Source organism: Manis pentadactyla, chromosome 4 (assembly GCF_030020395.1).
Source record: "Manis pentadactyla isolate mManPen7 chromosome 4, mManPen7.hap1, whole genome shotgun sequence".
Taxonomy (NCBI): Eukaryota; Metazoa; Chordata; class Mammalia; order Pholidota; family Manidae; genus Manis; species Manis pentadactyla.
The window spans coordinates 113,895,733-113,912,156 of record NC_080022.1 but is presented as its reverse complement, the minus strand read 5'-3'; the positions used below and the strand labels follow the sequence as shown (position 1 = coordinate 113,912,156).

The following is a 16,424-nucleotide window of genomic DNA, read 5'->3' as shown; positions in this document are numbered from 1 at the left end:
CCCTGTTTCCTCTTTCCTGAAATGAGTGGGTAAGATCTATGCCCACAGGCCTGGGTTACAGACCTACTCAGGATGACCCCATCACCACCATCACAACCACCTCTAGAAAATGACATTTCCACCTTTCTGAGCATGGGATGCATCACCTCACAGAGAATCTGAAGGCCTGAGCCCCTGTTTGGGCCTCAGCTGCATGGACGAGACCTGGAGAGGGAGCTTCCCCCATCTCCTGGAAAGTTTAGCTTGTAAAAGCTTCATCATCCAGTAAGCAAAGCAGTGGGCTGGTGACCCTCTGCAGCAAAAGAAAGACTCAGCTTGCCTGATTCGAAAGCCCCCAGGAGTTAAAGAACCAAACCTTTGCCACACTGCCACCTAGGCCCTGGGGGGTAGGACAAGCCTCCGCAAGGCTCTGCAGGCTTTGGGGCAGACCAAGCAGAGCAGTTAGGAGCATAAACCTTGGAGTGAGGCATCCAGTGTCCATCAAGCACTGGCCAGCTGAGTTTGTACAAGCTACTTATCCTTAGTCTGTTCTGCAAAACATGGTAATAGCACCTGTCTCACTGAGTCATTTTAAGGTTTAAAGGAGATGGTACTTGTCAGACCAAGTTCTTAAAACACTGCTTGGCTCCAAGTGTGATTTCTGCTTTCATAATTAAGTACCAGAAAGCCACTCTTGCTCAGGCATAATTTTTAGTTCTCTGCCTTTTACAACACGCCAAGCCAGGGCTGAGTGAGAGGTAGTAGACAGGGTAACAGAATATGGTAATAAATACACAAATAAAAGAACAAATAGGAAAGGGAGTGCTCTCAAGAGGTAGAAGTTTTATTGTGATGTCTTCAAAGGACAACCAGATCAGTAGGAATTTATTGAGCACCTACTCTGTGCACACAGTAGCGTCCAGTGTTCCACCAGTGGCTCTCAGGTTCCCAGGGAAGAAAACCAGCTTTGTGGGACTGAGAATAGGGTGGGTTTCCAAGCATCCACTGCAGCTAGCTTTCTGGGGGTCAAACCCAGGGCCAGGCTCGCGTGAAAGCACAGGAATAGGAGACGGGGCACGTGGAGAAGAGCAGCAGGCGCGGGGTTGCCTCAGCAGCCGCCGCAGCAGCCGGATCTCTGCGTGTTGCAGGAGCGCTGCGACCTTTGGCTGTCGCCCCCGCAGCAGCAGCTGCCGCGCCTGCGAGCCCCGCGGCGCCACCGCGGGAAGCAGCAGCCGGCGGAGGTGGAGCCGCAGCAGCCCGAGGGGACGCAGCAGCTGCAGCAGGAGGACGAGGAGGAGGTGGCCTGGGCGGGACACGGAGTGGTGCCCTGGGAGGACCCCTTGGAAAAGCCTTTGGCGGGCACCGCACCCTGCTGGGAGGACATGGCGGAGCTCAGCTTGTCACGGTGAACCTGAAAGAAAAGCAACTTTTCTTTCACAGATAGCAGACTGTTTCTTTCCCACAATGGAACTTAGTGCCTTTGAGATTTGGCTTGGTTAGCAACAGAGACTGGCCCAGTGCGGGGAAGAAATGAGGAACAAAGAAACACCCCCCAAACAGGCATTCCCAGTGAGCTGAGCATGCAAACAGCCTAAAACAGCCTATGCAGAGAATCAGTGGTTTTCCATTTTCTCTGACTAGAACAAGGACCACCCACGTTCTCCACAGTGGAAATGAAAGAAGGTTCTGCGGTGACTTATCCGTATGACCCAGTCCAAAATCTTCTCTTGACTCCTTTCCCTCCCCCATTTCACTGTGGCCACAGACCTTTAAGTGATGTTCACATAGTTATCAGATTGTATAAACACCAGCAGTTAGAAAACACCCAAATCACCCGTGTCCCTGCTGCCTGGGCCTGAAGAGTCCACAAACACCAAAAACAGGCTCTGTCATCATTTCTGCCTATGTTTCTCATTCCTCACAAACAAAAGGAAGAGGAGAATATCGCACAGGATAGGATTCTTTTCCCATTCCAGGAAGCTAAAGACCTGGGTCTCTGCTACAGACTTGCAGAGGCCACACCTCTCCTCACTGACCTCCACGCCCCTTGGTACCGTGAGAGACTGTCTCACTTGAAGCTTAAGGTACTTTACAGGGCTCCCCTTTTGTATCTACCTGCTGGCTATGTTCTGCCTTCTTCTCCCCTCTGCCTTCAGCTCTTCCCAACCTTCTCCCCCAGGCCCTGCTTGGAGACTTACCAGGCCCTGCTCCACTGGAAGATTTACTCAGTTCTCCAACTGGAATGGACCACCTACTGGGGAATGGACTGAGCCCTGTCCAGCCAGCGAGCCTTTTATAAGATTCCAGTTTAACTCTGACTCTTGGGAGGGGCCCGTTTCCCAATAGACACACTCAGCTGACACTCACACCCCAGAGACACGCATCACTCAGGTAACAACACCATAGGTGGTGCATGTGGACATTCAAGTCACTGCACAGAGGTGCCAGGGTTGCTTCGGCATGTTTGCTTTCCAAACAGGACACTGTTCATAAGTGGGAGGGCTGTGTGTGTACTAAGAGAAGGCCTGGGGGCACAAGTGCAGAGAGGTCTGGGACCCCTCCTTAGGACCTGTTCTCTTTGCTCTTTTCTACCTTGTACATGTGCACACACACAAACACGAGTCCCCCTGTTCACATACCCATTCCTGTGTAGTCTTCGGTGGTTTACTTACTCACATCTGTCTGGCTCTTGGTCCCTGCCTCCTCAAGTCAGGCCACAGGCTGTATGAAAGGCATGCTGGTTTTCATCCAGCTGCTTCCAGATGAGATTTAGTGAAGATGATGGCCAGGATGCACTTATGGAAATACCAATATCAGATTCTGTCTGTGAATGTACTCAGGTTAAAATATCCTCATACAGCCCTCATGGGCCTAAGAGAAAAATGTGTGCAGGATGCTGGTCCAACTGCAAAATGCTAAGCCAGCTTGCAGGACTCTCTGCTCCTTACCCACAAACTCCCTTTGAAGATAGGTTCTCCCTGGAGCCACTACCCAACAGAAAGAGGAAGGAAGGAATGAACAAACAAATGAATGGGGGAAGAAGAGGGAGGAGCAGTCCTTTCACAACATCCAAAATGTCCATGAAAAATAGTACTTTTAGAATAACTAAGTTTTAGGAATTGGGAAAGACTTTGGCGATCAACTGGCTTCAGAACTGCTTCTTCATCAGTGCAACTACCCACAACCTTGAATATGAGATAAAAGATAAATTAAGACTAAGAATTCAAAACTGGTGGTGAGAGGTAGGTTTGGGGGTGAGTGAGAGCTGGGAGTGGCATGAGGGAATATATAAGGAAAAATAAGTCATAAAGATACCAGTTTCATTTAACACATCTTTAGAGCCTGAGTTGCCTGTACCTAGGGACACCTGTTTGGGAGTTGCAAGTGAAACATTCCAATAGGTGAGGTCAATATTAGAAAAGAGAGGGAAGTACTGAAGTGACAAAACAAAGACAGGCTCTCCTGTGGCAGACGATCTGGGCAAGCACACACTCACAGTATGGGCTTGCTGTGGCCTCACTGACTTACTCTCCCTGTTAATTCTTATCAAAAGAAAGTCTGGTTTTTCTTCTGGTATGTGAAAGGTTGATTCAGAATTAGAATTATCATTCATATTGCAAATATTCTGAGTATCTCCTGAAGGAACCAGCTGATTCCTGAAGGAAAGGAGAAACAACACAGCGACCAAAGCCTCCTTCTTCCCCACACCCTGCACTCCCCCCCACATGTGCGCACACATGCCAGCCACACGAAGATGGCTTTGGCAGAGGGGGGAGTCCTTCTTGCTTCTCTACTCAGACCCAAACTCAGGTTTTTCGGATCCAGGGAAAAGGAGCTCAGACATTCATGCCTGCCTCTTACACGCACTTTCCTAGAAACTAGCACCCCCCCCACCAGCTCTGCTCTGGAAGCACCTGGGAGTATTATAATAACCAGAAAAGTGAAGAGTGTCCATCTAATGGATCCCAGAATGAGCACTTTAGACCATCTTACTCCCAGTAACTATGAGGTAAACTCTTTTAAAAACTGTCACCCATACTTTAAGGAAACCCTTCTAGCATTTTTCATCTCACTGTGACCTTTCTGAGTAGCACTGTCTTCTTCTCTGAAAACCCCTTCCTGACTTGCCTGATATGCAACTTGTGTCAGGGTAATGGTCTCAGATATGATCCTTTCCTTCAAGCTTACAGTTCCAAATTCAGAAAAAAAAAGAAATGCTGTTTCCCAGAGGTACAAGTAGCTTCAGTGCCAAAACCTGCTTCCCAAACTGCTTTATAGTGTTCACTTGCACTTAAAAGGTGGGAAGGGGAAATGACTTGATGAATGGGCTGAGGAGTGGGGAAAGTGAGCAAAACAATCAGAAGGCAGTGATATCATCAGTAAAGAACTTTATAATTACAGGGAAAACAGCCTCCATCACTGAACTCCAACACCAAGTCTTCCAAAGAACTATGTGTGAGAGGGGAATCAGAATGGTGAACATTAGCTGTTAATCCTCTAGGCCTCACAGTGGAAGGAACATGGGCAGAAAGAAGAGGGAAACTCTAAGCAGCTCTGAAGCCCTTCCATTCAGTGTCAGGCTGGGCAGGCCCTTTGCACTCTGGCTCCTCCAGTGCGGCTCTTTAGTCTCCTCATAGCCCAGTCAGCAGCAGCCCCCAGAGCAGCAGCTGGAGCCCCCAAAATGCTGGCCACTGCCTCGGCCACAACACACAGGGCTCCATTGGTGTCGTCAAAGACACTGGTGGGGCCTGTGGTGGTTCAAAGGGCAGCCGCCATCCCCCCCTGGAACTGGGGTCACAGCAGGAGACTGGAGATGGGCAGGGGGCTGGGACTTGGGGGTGGGGGGACACGGGAGGATGCTTGGTAGGTATTTTGGGGGACCCTTGGGAGAAGTCTGGCACTGCTGCTGGCTTTGCTGGCAGGACATCTCAGCAGGAGCTGAGTGAAATTGAAAGGCAATACAGATTTTTTTGATATGACACCAAAAGTACATGCAACAAAAGCAAAAAATCACAAGTGGGGCTTCATCAAACTAAAATGCTTTAGTATAGTAAAAAAAGATCAACAAAACAGAGAGGCAATTTATGGAATTGGGGAAAGATGCTTGCAAACCACATACTGGATAAGAGGTTAATATACTAATTACATAAAAAACTCATACAACTCAATAATGTCAAAACAAATGATCCAATTTAAAAATGGGCAGAGGACAAGGTATCCAGATTGGTAAAGAAGAAGTTAAACTGTCACTATTTACAGATGACATGATACTGTACATAAAAAACCCTAAAGACTCCACTCCAAAACTACCAGAACTGATACTGGAATACAGCAAAGTTGCAGGATACAAAACTAACACACAGAAATCTGTGGCTTTCCTATACACTAACAATGAGCCAATAGAAAGAGAAATCAGGAAAACAATTTCACAATTGCATCAAAAAGAATAAAATACCTAGGAATAAACCTAACCAAAGAAGTGAAAGACCTATACCCTGAAAACTATAAGACACTCTTAAGAGAAGTTAAAGAGGACACTAACAAATGGAAACTCATCCCATGCTCTTGGTTAGGAAGAATTAATATCGTCAAAATGGCCATCCTGCCCAAAGCAATATACAGATTTGATGCAATCCCTATCAAATTACCAACAACATTCTTCAACGAACCAGAACAAATAGTTCAAAAATTCATATGGAAACACCAAAGACCCCAAATAGCCAAAGCAATCCTGAGAAAGAAGAATAAAGTGGCAGGGATCTCACTCCCCAACTTCAAGCTCTACTACAAAGCCATAGTAATCAAGACAATTTGGTACTGGCACAAGAAAAGAACCACAGACCAGTGGAACAGATTAGAGACTCCAGACATTAACCCAAACATATATGGTCAATTAATATTTGACAAAGGAGCCATGGACATACAATGGGGAAATGACAGTCTCTTCAACAGATGGTGCTGGCAGAACTGGACAGCTACAAGTAAGAGAATGAAACTGGATCACTGTCTAACCCCATACACAAAAGTAAATTCAAAATGGATCAAAGACCTGAATGTAAGTCATGAAACTATAAAACTCTTAGAAAAAAACATAGGCAAAAATCTCTTGGATGTGAACATTAGCGACTTCTTCATGAATATATCTCCCCAGGCAAGGAAAACAAAAGCAAAAATGAACAAGTGGGACTATATCAAGCTGAAAAGCTTCTGTACAGCAAAGAACACGATCAATGGAACAAAAAGGTAGCCTACAGGATAGGAGAATATTTTTATAAATGACAGATCTGATAAAGGCTTGACATCCAAAATATATAAAGAGCTCACATTCCTCAACAAACAAAAAGCAAATAATCCAATTAAAAAATGGGCAGAGGAGCTGAACAGACAGTTCTCCAAAGAAGAAATTCAGATGGCCAACAGACACATGAAAAGATGCTCCACATCACTAGTTATCAGAGAAATGCAAATTAAAACCACAATGAGATATCACCTCACACCAGTAAGGATGGCTACCATCCAAAAGACAAACAACAACAAATGTTGGTGAGGTTGCAGAGAAAGGGGAACCCTCCTACACTGTTGGTGGGAATGCAAATTAGTTCAACCATTGAGGAAAGCAGTATGGAGTTTCCTCAAAATGCTCAAAATAGACCTACCATTTGACCCAGGAATTCCACTTCTAGGAATTTACCCTAAGGATGCAGCACTCCAATTTGAAAAAGACAGATGCACCCCTATGTTTATTGCAGCACTATTTACAATAGCCAAGAAATGGAAGCAATCTAAGTGTCCATCAGTAGATGAATGGATAAAGAAGATGTGGTACATATACACATGGAATATTATTCAACCATAAGAAGAGAACAAATCCTACCATTTGCAACAATATGGATGGAGCTAGAGGGTATTATGCTCAGTGAAATAAGCCAAGCAGAGAAAAACAAATACCAAATGATTTCACTCATCTGTGGAGTATAAGAACAAAAGAAATACTGAAGGAACAAAACAGCAGCAGAATCACAGAACCCAAGAATGGACTAACAGTTACCAAAGGGAAAGAGACTGGGGAGAATGGGAGGGTAGGGAGGGATAAGGGCGGGGAAGAAGAAAGGAGGTATTATGATTAGCATGTATAATGTGGGGGGTGGGGGAAAGGGAAGGGCTTTGCAACACAGAGAAGACAAGTAGTAATTCTACAACATCTTACTATGCTGATGGACAGTGACTGTAATGGGGTTTGTGGGGGAGACTTGGGGTACGAGGGAGAGCCTAGTAAACATAATGTTCTTCAAAAAAATAAAAATTAATGAATTAATTATTTTTAAAAAATGGGCAGAGGAACTGGATAGACATTTTTCTGAAGAAAACATACAAATGGCCAACAGGTATGTAAAAAGATGCTCAACATCACTAATCATCAGGTAAATGCAAATCAAAACCACAATGAGATATCACCTCACACCTGTTAGGACTATCAAGAAGACAAGAGAGAATAAGTGTTGGAAAAGATGTGGAGAAAAGGAAACCCTCATGCACTGTTGTGGGAATGTAAATTGGTGCAGCCACTATGGAAAACAGTATTGAGGGTTCTCAAAAAATAAAAAATAAAACTACCACATGATCCAGGGGTCCACTTCTGGGTATACAGCCAAAGGAAATGAAAACAGGCTACTGAAAAGATACTTGCACTCCCATGTTTTTTGCAGTATTATTCACAATAGCCAAGATATGGAAACAATTTAAGTGTCCATCAACAGAGGAATGTTGAAAATGTGATATGTCATATATATATATATATGTTATATATACATATGTATATATACACCCACACACACCTACATCCATGATGGAATATTATTTAGCCATGAAAAAGAAGGAAATCCTTCCATTTATGACAACATGGATAAAACTTAAGGACATCATTCTAAGTGAGACGTCTTATAGAGAAAGATGTACATATGATGTAACTTCCATGTAGGACTATATTTTTTAAAAAGCTCCAAACTCACAAAAACAAAATAGAAGGAAGGTTGCCAGGGGCTGAGGGGTGGGAAAATTGGGGAGATATTGTTTAAGGGTACAAAATTGCAACTCAAAGAGTTCTGGAGCTCTAATGCACAGCATAGTGATTATAGTCAACAGTACAGGCATACCTAATTTTTTTGTACTTTGCTTTATTGAACTTCACAGATACTGAGTTTTTTCACAAATTGAAGTTTTGTGGCAACCCTGCATTGAGTAAGTCTATCAGACCCATTTTTCCAACAGTATTTGCTCATTTCATGTCTGTATCACATTTTGGTAATTCTCCCAATATTTCTTTTTCATTATAATTATATTTATTGTGACAATCTCTAATCAGTAATTATAACCTGCTGAGAGCTCAGATGATTACTAGCATTTTTTAGCAATAAGGTATTTTTTAATTAAGTTATGAACATTGTATTTTTAGACATATGCTATTGCATACTTAGTAGACTACAGTATAATATAAACATAATGTTTATATGCACTAGAAAACCAAAATATTTATTAGAGTCACTTTATTGCAGTGGTCTGGACCCAAAGCCTCAACATCTCTGAGGTATTCCTGTACTATATTTTATACTTCAAAGTTGCTGAGAGACTAGATCTTAAATGTTCTCACTACAAAAAAAAAAGATAATTATGTGACGTGATAGAGATATTAACTAATGCTACAATGGTAACTATTGATTTGATATACATGTATTAAATCACACTTTATACCTTAAATTTATACAATGTTATAAAGTCAATCATATCTCAATTTAAAAAATGCACATAAGCAGACTGTAAATACTCCTCTTCTGAAAAGATAGAGTGATATGGTTTTAAAATGGGGCCTCCTTTTTGCCCCAAGTGATTTGAGTGTTGGATGGAAGAGCCCTCTAGCAGTTCTAGTCTTGAGCCACAAAGCAATCTTCTGCCTGCCTGGGCACCACAACCTCCAGGAAATGAATACCAGAGACGTGGGTGAAGGCAGGGACACCAGAAACTGACCCATGGAGCCTTGTGCATAGTACTTCCTGGAAGAGCCTTGCCTCCAGACCCTGATCCAGCCTAGTTCTGCCTGGGGGATCCCTGATGGGTGGGACCTTCACACGTCTGTGGCTCCTGTCCAGCTGCAGTATTATCTCCTCAATGGGGAGCATTTCTATAGCTAGAGTCTGGAAACAGGATGTCCTGAAGCCTTCAAAGTGAGTAGTTATCAGAGAAAGGAGGGTTCCTCTTCTTGCACAGTAAATAAATTTCCAGGTTGGGAACTCAGAAAGAGTAAAAATAGCCAAGGAGGCCCCTGGAAGCCCATGCACTGAAGCACCTTGTTTTCCCAACTGGAGAGGATAGAAGCTGACTAGGCAGTGGGGAGCAGCAGGCATCTGTCACACAGAGGTGAAGACTCCTGTGTCTGGGAAGTCAGGGGTGCTTAACATGGGACTCACTTGGGGGAGCTGGGCTGCCCCTCACAGCTGTCCAATCACCCTTGCCATCATCAGTAGAATGTCTTCAGCAGGGATTTTTTGTTCCCCCAGCTTGCATTGGGGATCTATTCAGGCTTGTGCTAGGAGTGGAGAGACAAAGATGGTGGAGCCACCGCCGCTCCCCCAGAGAGTTGTCAGTCCAGGCAAGACAGATATTCCCAATGAGCAGGCTCTACTGAATGTGGATCAAAGCTTAAGTGGATTAGAGAAGAAAAGGTTTAAAGTAAGTTACAACAGCACAATCAATATTATAATTCCATTTATGTAAGTCTTTCCAAGTATGTCAGTAAATTTATATATAATACACGTAAATAAACAGAAAAAAGTTTGGATGAACCTGTATTAAAATGTTAACAGCATTTACTTCCGGGTAGGGGACCATGAGCATTTCATTTTTCTTTTGCTCACCTACATTTCTAATTTTCCTATAATGGGTACATACTAATTAGACAATAAAATATTTAACTTAGCACAGAGATACTAAATGAATTTAAAGTATCAGATAAATCTGCAGAAGTAGCATTTCATGCTTTAATTCAATTTTGAAGATGTTTTCAGTTTTTATTAAGTGCCAGGTAACATGGTTGGTACTGGGGATGCAAGGAGAGACTTACACACAGTCATGCTGCTCCTGGATCTGGAACACACCCTCACTTTTCCTCCAAATGCAGCTCAATGCCACTTCAAATACTACCTCATCTCTACCAGCCCTCTCTGTCAGACTCACTCTCTTAATGTTTATGCTTAGTTTCAACCTGCATAACATTACCCCGCCTCATATGTACATGTCATTTATCCCCAAGATCATGAATACCTTGGAAGCCAAACCTACATGTTGTCCTTCTATTAATGACCAAAACTGAGAAAACCTGATTACCCTGTGTGGTGTATTGAATGGAGACAACTGGAGGGAAGGGCTGCTGCAGCCGAGACAGAAGTCAGGCTTGGTGCCAGAGGCCCAGGAACCTCACAGTTCCCATCCCTTACCCCCAGCTGGGGGCTGGGGGCAGTTATTCCTTTTGTTTGTGCCACCCACCACCAGTGGTCTGCTCACTCATAGCTTGCACACACAGAAGGGACTTAATATTTATTGAAATGCAATGGTGGCCCCATATGCAGGCCTTGTACCCACATTTGGGGAAAAAAATTATCCCACCCAAAGACATTACCTTCCCCCTTGAGATTTCAAAGTTCAATTGATTATATTCATGCCCAGAGCCTAAAGAAATTTTATTTGACCTTGTAAACCTGGAGTCTACCTCCAGACTGGGTACATGATTAACCATGGAAAAGGGGGAGGAAGAAAGAGAGAAGGAAAGAAGGGAGTGAAGAAATGAGCAGAGATGGGAAATGAGTGACAAATACAGTTCTCTCTTCCCCACTGATTTTGTCATTCTACTTCAAGTAGTGGTGATTCTGTTGACAAACAAAATAAATAATAAGGTAGTAAGTCAATCTCACTTGTAGCAAAGAGGAAGACACCCATATGTCCTAGCAAGTAGAATTTGAGATTTCTGGTCAGATCTGCTCCTTCTTTCTGCTCCTTCTCCAATATAGATATGGCCACCCATGCCTACTGTAGCCCTGGACTTTCCTGGCCCTGCAGTGCCAAGACTTCTCTGAGTCTTCTGAGTAATGTTCTGGCAGACAAGTGGAGCATGACTGAGTCATATTATAGGAGCCTGAGCTATTTCCCAGATGCCTGAAGTCTCCAACTTAATGATGGAAAGATCAAGAATTTCTTGCTGCTTTTGTGCCTTTTCCTCTAATCCAAAGAGCAATCTAGAAGCTGTCTCTGACCTAGAATTGCATGTTGTTCCATTCAGGGAGTTCAGTATCTAGAACCTCTTCCTACTCCTCTCTATTCCTTTGCTCCCTCTACCTCTGTCTCAATATTCACAGGCCCCTCTCACTCCTTTAACCGTCCCCCATCATGAGGATTCCCACAGCTCCCTCTGTTGCTGGGCAGCTGTATCTGGGGAGGTCTCTGTGCACCAGGTGAATCCTCAGTCCAGATTGGGGAGGATTTTTGACTGCAATTGAGAAAGAATTCTCAATCAGGTCAAACAAGTGCCAGCAAGGAAGGAATTCACAGAAGCAAGAGTAGAAGTGAATGTCAGCAGGCATGCAGGCAGCAGAGAGCAAGGAAGAACAGAAGGAGAAGAGGTAAGTTCACGGAACTCCTGCTTAGCATAGGGCAGATTCCTTACCAACACCTACAGCCAGGGTCACCTGGCTTCCAGTGTCCACTTGATCTGCAAGGCATAGGAATTATATCCCCAGCACCCCAGGAATTGGGGGAGCCATGGAACACTGGATGGAATGAGATTATATTCTGAGAACTTCCACTTTCCTACTGGTCTAAAATAAAACAGGGAGAGAGAAAAAGATTGTGTTAAGACTAGAAAGCTGAATGAAATAACAAAGTGACAATGTCATTTACCACCAGAGGTGGAGGTTGGAGAGTTCCTGTTTTTATCATGAGAAAGGGTTTAGAGATAAGTGTATTAGGCTTAATCAGCAAGAAAGTTTATTTGATAAGACAGTACACACTCAGATGAAAGTGCCAGAGGTCTCAGAGAGGAGGCTTGCTTAAGGGTTTAGGGCTTGGGGTTTTATAGGGCCTTTTGGGTAGGGGTCAGAATAAGGCATGATGTATACAGGTGATTCATAATTCCTTTGAAGTTTTGTCTTAAGAATCAGGTTATTTAGGTGACTGTGTTGATCTGGATCTTGGCATTCTTTATCCCATAAATTCATTTACACTTTGGAGGTCTATCTCATCCTGGGTACAAAGTCACTTAATTGTTTAAGGGGATAGAAGACAAGGAAGAACAGCATATGGATTAAGTTAAATAATAAGTTGGGCCCTTTTCACAGGCTAAGTAGATTTTACAATGGCATGACCCTTGCCCCATTTCCCTGCTCTATCTCACCTCCTCCAAACTCCCTGCCCTTTACCCCTACCCATCTGGTGACATAAACCATGTTCCACAGTTGACAACAATCAACATGCACAGAGCCGGCCATCACTACCTCCCTGTCTCTGCTACCCCTTCACTTCCCTCAGAAATGGCTCCAAAACCTAAGGCTGAGGACCACCCTAGATTTTCCCTCTTTCTCATCCCAATTCCTCATCCAATGACACATCATGTTTCCTCCTCAGCTGTACTGCCTCCTTTCCTCAGACCTTCCCCATCTCTCAGAATGTACACCTGAGCCTATTTAAAACTTTAAATGGCTCCATATTATCCCCAAGGGGAAATAAATCCAAGTTCCTTCAGATGGTCCCTGTATTCTTCACACTTTGCAGGTTCATCCTCCCCAGGTTTGTCTCACCTGCACCATATGGACATTATGGAAACCTAAAGAGATCAATTCTCTCTGTATGCTATTGTTATTTTTCTTCTTTTTTTAATTAAGGTATCATTTATATATACTTTCATGATGGTTTCACATGAACAACATTGTGGTTACTACATTCACCCAAATTATCAAGTCCTCCCCAGACCCCACTGCAGTCACTGTCCGTCAGTGTAGTAAGATGCCACAGAGTCACTACTTGTCTTCTCTGAGCTACACTGTCTTTCCCATGACCCCCCACACACCATGTGTACACTATTGTTATTACCATCCCTGAATGCACCTAGGTGAACCGTCTGTCTCTTCCACTATGACTTGCTTACAAGGACTGTCCTCTGAGAAACCTTCCCAGACATGACCCCATCCCCAGCAACCTGTAATAAAGGGGTAATAACAGACAGCCTCTTGGACAGGGTATCTGCTGTGCCCTGCCCTGTGCTCCGAGTTGGCCTCCCATGTTGGATTCTAAGTACCTTCACATTCAAGTCTGGGTGTTACCTCTCTGACCCTGGGGGATTTCACAGAGACTGGCACATAATAAATACTTAGCAGAGATAAGACTTTCAGGATGCTTCTACACTGACAGCTCCTTGGGGGCAGATGCCTCCCATTTTTCATCACTGTGTGTCCTCAAGGCCCAACACAGAGTTCATAGCATCCAGCAAATATTTACTGAGTCAGTGACTGTGAAGGGGTATGTGGTGGGGGGGACTTGGTGAAGGGGGGAACCTAGTAAACATAATGTTCTTCATGTAATTGTAGATTAATGATACCAAAAATAAATAAATAAAATTTAAAAATTAAATATATATATGTATTTATTGAGTGAAGAATGAAGGAACAAAAGAATGAGAGCTCATACACATCACTGGGGAGGGAGAAGGCCAGTGTAATCACTACAGAGCACCTTCTGACCTTGACTCAGCTTAATTCAGTTGTAAAGTGGGACTGACTTCACTTCTCTTTAGCATGCTGCCTTGGTCTCCCTGGGAGGCAGGGCAAAGCAGGAGACTTTACACACTGGAAATTCTGGATTCCTTCTAGATGAATTGAGGGATGTCATATTCTGCTTGAGTTATTCTTAGATTCTATGGGTCATCTGGATTTGTGGAACTGGCCCTTCCCTACTTATCCAGATGATGAAACTGGCTCCAGAAGTTGGAACCAGTGCTCAGTGCTCCAGTCACTGAGCCCCATGTCCTTTGCATCTCTACGGTCTGAACTGCCCAGTTCTCTGGCCACACCTGAACTGAGGGAGGACCTGGAGAGATACAACAAAAACAGAGTCTTGCAGCACCTAACAGAATGTCCACTCTGCTGACAACAGCCTAGCTGAGTGACAAGTGATGGGGTATCCTGGCAGACTTTGGGAGGTCATGGGGGAAAGTGGCTCCTGGTTTCTGCTGCTGAACCCCTGAACTGCTGCCTGAAGGGAGCAGGAGATGGGTCTCTGAATTGTCAGGTTTGTTACCACACTCCCAAGGAGTTTACTCTGTTGAATCTCTTTGGGTGAGGCCAGATTTCTGAACTTCTGTCAGTTCCTGGGAGATACCACAATATTCTTAGTGCTCAGGAGCTCTCTGGTACAGAGAGCTTGAGCCTGGGACCAACATTTCCTGTACAGAGAGAGTTGATCTCTTTAGGCTTCCAATTCATTGCTAAATCCCCAGAAGATTCTTGGAACATAGTAGATGCTCATTAAATATTTGTGGGAGGAAGGGAGGGAAGAAAGGAGGGAGGAAGGTGAATGACATGCTGCTGTTTACACCAGCTATCTACCACTGATCTGGCTGAGAGAGCAGTGTGGTCTTCTATGAACACCTGGGTACATACCACCTCCCACCAATCCCAAGACTCTTGGACACAAATGCTCATTAACCTGAGTAGAAAGCCTCGGGTCAGAAAACTTGATAGCCAATGAAGCATCCTTTGCAGCACATACCACCTGCCCTAAAACCTTTCATTCCTGTGTCATTCCAGCTCTATCTCTTCCCAGAGCATTCAGTGCATCTCTCCCACAAGCCACCCCCAGCACCATGAGAAGACCTTATCTCAGCAGCACTGGGCTCAGAAGCACTGTAAGCCTCAGTTACTAAAGTGCCATGTTTCTCACTGGGATCTAAGAGACAGGGGTGACTGAAGCAAATTTGATTAGGAGTGCAAGACTTGAGGACCAGTGGTAAGCCATTCATAACTGTAAGTAGAAAAAATTCATATTGAGCAAAGTGAGTGAGTGAAATAGAATTTAATATGAAGCAAGGAAATCTGCTCTTGAGTCTCAATTCTCCCATATTAACTCTCTAACTGGATATGCTCATTGCTTCTCTGAACCTCAGTTTTCTCATCTATAAAATCCAATATGCTACCCAGTACAATAAGATCACATACCGCAAAGTACTTGGTGAGCCATAAAGTACTATAAAAATATAAGCTAATGATAATAAAACATAATCAAATGATGATGAGAATAATTAAGGCCAATCTATGAGTGGCTCGTCCCTTACATAAGCCTGCAACCTTACATGATGTCAGTGAGCCTGGGGTAAAGGAAGGCAAGGTCTGCAACAGGAAAGATGTCAGGTGACAGTTGAGTGTCAACAGCACTTCAAGGGAATTGCTGGTGCCTGCCTGGAAGACAGCAATAAGGGCACATATATGCTAGCCCAAAGAGCATGAGACAGGAATGAGCCTGATGGCTAACCTTTGTGGCCCAGCCTTGCCCCTGTGGGGACCCTCTGGCAACTGGAGAGTGAGCACTTTCTGCCCCCTGGCTGCTTCCACTGGCCCTCAGGAAGCAGAATGTGAGGTGCCCAGCACCTGGCTTTCAGCAGCAGCCACTCTCTCTCTGGAGCAGTATGTCCTTGGTCAGGGAGGCCTGGACAAGACAACTTCTGCAAGCCTGTCCTGCCCAGGCAGAGGCCACAAAACTGTCCTGAAGGTCTCCCCAGGCTGTCCACAGGGGCCCACAGCCCTTTGAACAGTAGCCAGCACACAGCACTGTCAACACCACCTCAGCTATGGCTCCATTCAGGGGCATGCCTAGCTTAGAGGAGCTTCATTCTGACCTTGCACCATAGGAGTCCCATGTAAGACATTTGCAGCTGCTGTTGGAAACTTCATCCATCAGTCAACCATTCAGTCTTCAAAAACAGATTGAGTATTTATAACATGCCAGGAATTGTGTGGATCCTAAAGGTACAGATGAGAAGAAGGCCCAGCTACTGTCCTTAAGCAATTCCCACTCTGGGTCAGGGCAAGGTTGGGGCTGACAGACACATAAACACATATGTGTGAGACAGTATGGTGTGTACTGATGGACTCTCCCAAGGCACCTGAGTGGTGAGGAATAGGGAGGAGAGTGACAGGTTCTCTCAGTGTTCTCTCTCTCAAAATTCTCTCTTCAGAGCCACTCTGGTATGTCTGATGGGAGCCAAATGACGTCCCACCAACACCCTTGCCCACTCTTTCAACCTTCTAAGCTAGGAAACAGAAAGAATCCCAGTTCTGCCATAGATTAGCTAGGTGACCTTGGGAAACTCATTTAGTTTCTTGGGGTCTCAGTTTTCTCATCTGTAAAATGGA

General features: G+C 44.4%; 1 protein-coding gene across 2 annotated transcripts; it reads right to left on the bottom strand.

The window, feature by feature from the left end:
• Positions 1 to 802: 802 nt before the first annotated feature.
• Positions 803 to 2,329, bottom strand: LOC118926762 (cysteine-rich C-terminal protein 1-like). Of its 2 annotated transcripts, none has more exons than XM_036914110.2 (2): positions 2,178 to 2,329; positions 803 to 1,390 (listed from the first exon to the last, which is right to left on the bottom strand). In XM_036914110.2, the coding sequence occupies exon 2, from the start codon at positions 1,361 to 1,363 to the stop codon at positions 1,088 to 1,090; it is 276 nt and encodes a 91-aa protein (XP_036770005.1). In that variant the 5' UTR covers positions 1,364 to 1,390; positions 2,178 to 2,329; the 3' UTR covers positions 803 to 1,087. The 2 variants fall into 2 exon arrangements, with proteins under 2 accessions (XP_036770005.1, XP_057356742.1); XM_057500759.1 differs by having other exon boundaries at positions 2,205 to 2,229.
• Positions 2,330 to 16,424: the final 14,095 nt, after the last annotated feature.